The following is a 655-nucleotide window of genomic DNA, read 5'->3' on the forward strand; positions in this document are numbered from 1 at the left end:
GTGCCTGGCTGGTTTGGGGGGGGGGTGTCCCTCCAGATGCTGGGAGCCAGATGGTTTTGGGGGGGTCCCCTCCCATCCCCGGAGCCCAGATGGTTTTGGGGGGGGTCCCCTTCCCACTTCTGGGATGCAGATGGTTTGGGGGGGGGTCCTCTCCCACCACTGTGACCCAGATGGTTTTGGGGGGCTCCCTCCAAGCCCCCCCAGGACCCCAAGTATTGCCCCCCCCAGGGGCCACCCCCAGACTCACGCTGGGCGATCCGTTGGGGCCGGGGGGGGGAATGGAGAAGAGCTCGGTGAAATTGGGGACGGAGTCGCTGATGAAGGTGACGTTGCCGTAACCGTGCCGGGGGGGGAACTTGGCGGCCGCCCCCCCCTCCGCAGAGCCGATCTGGGAGGTCCGCACGTGGTAGGGGAAGTTCTTGTTGGCGGCCGAGGGTCTCGTCATCACCTGGGGGGGGGGCACAGGGAGAGGGTGAGGGGGGGTCCCCCCCCCCGCCGCGGGACCCCCCCCAGGGGCTCACCAGGAAGACGGCGTGGGCGTAGAGGTGGATCCCCAGCTGGATCCCGTTGACGATCTTCTCCCGCGCCCACTTGGGGATCCCAAAGTTGGCGATCAGCGCCGTCACCGGCACCGCGAAGAACCTGGGGGGGGGGG

At 69.0% G+C, this 655-nt stretch overlaps 1 protein-coding gene across 1 annotated transcript in view; it reads right to left on the reverse strand.

The window, feature by feature from the left end:
• Window positions 1–247: 247 nt before the first annotated feature.
• TMEM145 (transmembrane protein 145) overlaps window positions 248–655 on the reverse strand; it is a gene marked incomplete at both ends in the record, with an annotated part of 793 nt that continues 385 nt past the window's right edge. Inside the window, 2 exons of the mRNA XM_010582879.1 lie at window positions 248–448; window positions 522–642. Of these exons, the coding sequence (XP_010581181.1) occupies window positions 248–448; window positions 522–642 (322 nt within the window). The remainder of the gene's footprint in view (window positions 449–521; window positions 643–655) is intronic.

Source organism: Haliaeetus leucocephalus, unplaced genomic scaffold (assembly GCF_000737465.1).
Source record: "Haliaeetus leucocephalus isolate CR32 unplaced genomic scaffold, Haliaeetus_leucocephalus-4.0 Scaffold850, whole genome shotgun sequence".
Lineage (NCBI taxonomy): Eukaryota > Metazoa > Chordata > Aves > Accipitriformes > Accipitridae > Haliaeetus > Haliaeetus leucocephalus.